The following is a 4,250-nucleotide window of genomic DNA, read 5'->3' as shown; positions in this document are numbered from 1 at the left end:
AAACAAAATAAACTAAATGAATTAAAGAGTTTTTCTTATTGAAGGACCAGAGCTGCTCAGCTGGATGGATTATTGAAGCTTAAAACATTTTTTTGTGATTTATTAAACCCGACTGCCGTTGTGGGGATCCGGTGGAACCCGGGCTCCACGTCTTAGTTCCTACCAGAAACAGTCTGCGTGACTCAAAACGCCCAGCATGAAAGGTCAGAGGTCGTGTGGACTCACCCACGCTGGTGATCCTCTGGGTCAGCAGGTCCCTGAGCAGCGCCTCCACCACCGGGCTGTGCCGGCCGTACAGCTCGTAGCGGTTGATCCCGATGTGGAAGCGCAGCCAGTTGGGGTACGACTCGGCCGTCAGCTCGCCCGTCGGGCTCGGCTCGTCRTCGGCGCCCTCGCCGGTCCTGGATGGCGGCAGGAAGAGGAACAGGAAGTTTAAACACCGAGACAGGATCTGGACAGGAAGGAGGAGATTACTAACACTGAACACGTAAAAGAGCTCAACAGAAAATATTAAACTTCTAGTTCTGATGGTCGCTGTGACGGCTACGAGTTTCAGACAAGCTAACAAACAAACCGAATTTATTAGAACGAATCAGCGATATTCCAACTGAACAGAAAAATATCAACATTTAGGTGATTTYCTCCAGAAAAACAACTGGGTCGTCGTGGAAACGCACTAAAACCAAAATCTGATTCTGGATTATGTGTAGATTTACTATCAGAAGTGGGAATTAGCTCCCCCTGTGGCCAAGTGGTGGTACTGCTAATCAATGCTACGTAAACAAAAATGTTTCTCTACATTTAGAGAAAACCACCACCAGCCGAGAGGTCAGAGGTCAGTTCCTCTGAGGACAGCGCTCAGATGTCTGACATCAGGAAACAGGAAGAGAACAAGCGGCAGCTGCTGGATCAACAAGACATATCAAAACATACAGGAGGGCCGCTAGCATTAGCACAAAGAAGATACAGGAGGGCCGCTAGCAYTAGCATTAGCACAAAGAAGATACAGGAGGGCCGCTAGCATTAGCACAAAGAACATACAGGAGGGCCGCTAGCACTAGCACAAAGAASATACAGGAGGGCCGCTAGMATTAGCATTAGCACAAAGGTCCAGCAAAATCCTCCCTCTCCAAGATCCTTGATAGAAGTCAGATGCACACTCAGCGTTATGTAGATCTTCAGAATCAGAAGTTGCCTGATTTCGGTGAAGATGTTTCTTAGAACGGTTTCAGTTAGCAGAGCGAAAACTGCTTTAATACTGCTGGAAGTTTAAGTTCATTTCTTTAGAATGTTTCTTTATTTTCATCATAAACTTGTGTGCAGCGTTTAAATAACAACTAAATGGCCAATGATTAATAAACGAATGAAAACAGAGACTTTGGGGTGAAAATGTTTTATTCACTAAAATGTGGAGTTTAGAAAAATAAAAATGGAAAAGCAGAAAAATTAACATGAAAATACCTGAACAGGTTATAGAGCGCACCGCACTATGAGACGCACTTACAAATTCTGAGGGAAAAAACTGGGAATGTAGAAATACAAGCTGCACCGAGTTGTAAGAAAAATACGTTATTATTGGATTTATTCTGCAGGAAGAGAACAGAAGGTTGTAAGATACAATAATAAAAATGAAACAACAAYAATAATAATAATAATAATGTCTGTAAAACAGTGAATTTCCTCCCAGTTTAACTGTGACTCCCGTCCRGCCTGACTAAACCTCCCAGAATGCATCTGTGCGCCCCCGCCCCGTGTGGATGCGCCCCTGCTCACCACGCCTGGTCCTCCGCCGCTTTGGGGTCGAACCTGATGTCCGTGTTCACGTTGAACAGCGTGTCTTCCTCCGTGAGCGGCGGCACAGATCGTCTATAGAGGGGATGCTCAAACAGGAGCGCCAGCCTCGAACCCCGGGCTGGACCGAGCCGGGCCGCCGCCGGCCCCTGGAGGAAGAGTCTGCTCCTGTCGCCCCGCGGGCCCGGCGGCTCCGGGGCCGGCGCCCCGTCCAAAGGGAGCCGGTCCAGGGCTCGGGAGGACGCGTTGGATCCGGGCTCGCTGCTGAAGTCCTGCAGGATCCGCAGCGTGTGCTTGTCGGGCCAGCCCGGTTCGGCCCAGCCGCGCTCCGGAGCCGGGGCCGGGCCGTGCGAGCAGGAGCAGCCGGCGCCCTGGCGCTCCAGCTTGGGCAGCAGGTCCACCATGATGTGCATGGAGCAGGCCACCAGGAAGACGGTGAGGATGAGGACTCGGAACCGGCGCAGCAGGATCATCTTCAGGTGGGACGGGTCGCTGAGGATGAGGAGGACGCAGATGAAGAGGCTGACTACATCGCTGCAGACGGTGATCACAGCGGCCGCCAGCCGCAGCAGGAGCGCGGACAGCGGGTCGGAACCATCTCCACTGGCCGTCTTCAGGACCGGCTCAGCCTTCACAGCCCGGGCTCGGCTCGGTTCGGACCAGCGGCTCTAACTCCTCCCTGCCGTCCAGGTTCGGTTCGGACCGGCGGCTCTAACTCCTCCACCCGGCCCTGTTCGCGTCTCTTCCCTGCGTGGATCAACAGGAAACACGCAGCTGGACCCACGGTCCCGTCGGGTCCCGTCCGGACCAGGCAGCGCGCGCGTCTCTCCGTCCCGCTCCGGTCCAGAAGCCAAACAGGAAGCGGAGCGGTCCGGTTCTGGAGGAGAAACGTCACCTTAGAGTGGAAAGTCCCCGGAAATCAGCGCTTTGCTCCACGTCCCGTGAAAAGCCGCGGCCCACGCCGCGCCGCGATCACCGCGCTGCGGCTGGAGAGCAGAAACAGAACCGAGTCACCGAGAGACGAGGAGAGACGAGGAGAGGAGAGGAGGAGAGGAGGAGAGGAGAGGAGAGGGGGTAAACATGAGGATGAAGCTGGGCTGGAGCCAGCCTTTAACGCAGCGTCACCGCGCGCAGAGAGAGAGAGAGAGATCCCTGCTTCTCCGCTAGGGGGCGCCTTTCTGCTTCAACCTGCATGATGCATCTTCTCTTCATCCACTTTTCCAAGCTGAACTTCACACAGCAAATTTGGAAGCATTTCATCAACTCCTACAGTTCAACACTTTGAAAGTGTCTGTATAGATTCACTCTGGACGGTGTAGAAGTTACACTTTTGAAAGAGTTATTTGTGATATAGTTGAATCATCAGTAAGTCATCAGTGCTGACTTACCCAACACTAGTGTATTTAGTCAAAAGTTAACACTATGAACATGTTAATGTAACAGAACAGTGTAAAGTATATATTAACATAGAAATCTGAGTTTGAAACACTACTGGCAGGGTGTGCTGAGGTGGTGCAGGGGTTAAATCACAGCCCACATATGGAGGCTCTAGTTCTCAATGCTGCTGTCGTTGGTTCGCTTCCCTTTTTCTCATGTCAATTTACTAGCAAACAAAAGCCACTAGAGCAATTAAAACCTTTTTTTCCAGAAACTACTGGCCATCAATAATCGCCAGATTCATTTTAAGACATTAGATGCTACAAAAACACAGCACCATTCACAGAATATAATTTACTTTTATTTAAAAACATCAAACAGCACTGAGAGCAATATACAACAAAGCTCATACATTCATGGTACTTTGCACTGAAGGTGAAGCTTTGAAAGTTCACTGGAAGCAGCCATGGATGGTCTTGTGATCACTGATGGTGAAGTGTCTTTGGTGCTGCTCTTGTTTTCACCAACATGAAGGAGGAAAACTTCCAGCCTGGAAGGAAAAACAAGAAATATAGCAGAAACATTAGGATAATAAATAAATATTTTACAAAGTAGTGTGAGCAAAGCTAATCAGACCCACCTGTGTGTCACCGTCATATTCATTCACATTAATCTGCCCACCTGGTTTACAAGACAAAGCATTAAAAAAGTCAGAAATAATTACTAAAGAAATGAGTCAGCTTATAGAAACAGTTTGAACAGCATTAAAAGTCTGTCCAACCTGTCTGAAGAAATGTGTTGAAGTCTTCATAAAAGGCTTCAGTCACCAACACGACACACTGACAAAGAAAAAACATTTTGGCAGTTTTTAGATGAGCCACAGGTTAAAGCACCAGTCAAATGGCTCAATTGCCTCCTCACTGTGTAGATACTCCAGAGTCCTGCTAGTCACCTAATTATTGTATTCAGGTGGTGCAGCAGCGGCACGTCTATATGTTGCAGGACAGACAGTTTCCCTCCAGGACTGGAGTTTGACAGCTGAGGCTTAGATCAAGCCAACCGTCCAGCACAGCCACTCCCCC

The 4,250-nt window shown here is 49.4% G+C and overlaps 1 protein-coding gene across 1 annotated transcript in view; it reads right to left on the bottom strand.

The window, feature by feature from the left end:
• Nucleotides 1–3,825, bottom strand: part of fam20cb (FAM20C golgi associated secretory pathway kinase b) — a 26,798-nt gene extending 22,973 nt beyond the window's left edge. The window contains exons 1-4 of the mRNA XM_008436432.1: nucleotides 3,820–3,825; nucleotides 2,495–2,668; nucleotides 1,774–2,420; nucleotides 109–401 (exon numbers count right to left, since the gene is read on the bottom strand). Of these exons, the coding sequence (XP_008434654.1) occupies nucleotides 109–401; nucleotides 1,774–2,420; nucleotides 2,495–2,668; nucleotides 3,820–3,825 (1,120 nt within the window). The remainder of the gene's footprint in view (nucleotides 1–108; nucleotides 402–1,773; nucleotides 2,421–2,494; nucleotides 2,669–3,819) is intronic.
• Nucleotides 3,826–4,250: the final 425 nt, after the last annotated feature.

Source organism: Poecilia reticulata, linkage group LG19 (genome assembly GCF_000633615.1).
Source record: "Poecilia reticulata strain Guanapo linkage group LG19, Guppy_female_1.0+MT, whole genome shotgun sequence".
NCBI lineage: Eukaryota > Metazoa > Chordata > Actinopteri > Cyprinodontiformes > Poeciliidae > Poecilia > Poecilia reticulata.
Note: the sequence above shows the minus strand (reverse complement) of the source record. Positions and strands in the feature narration are given on the sequence as shown.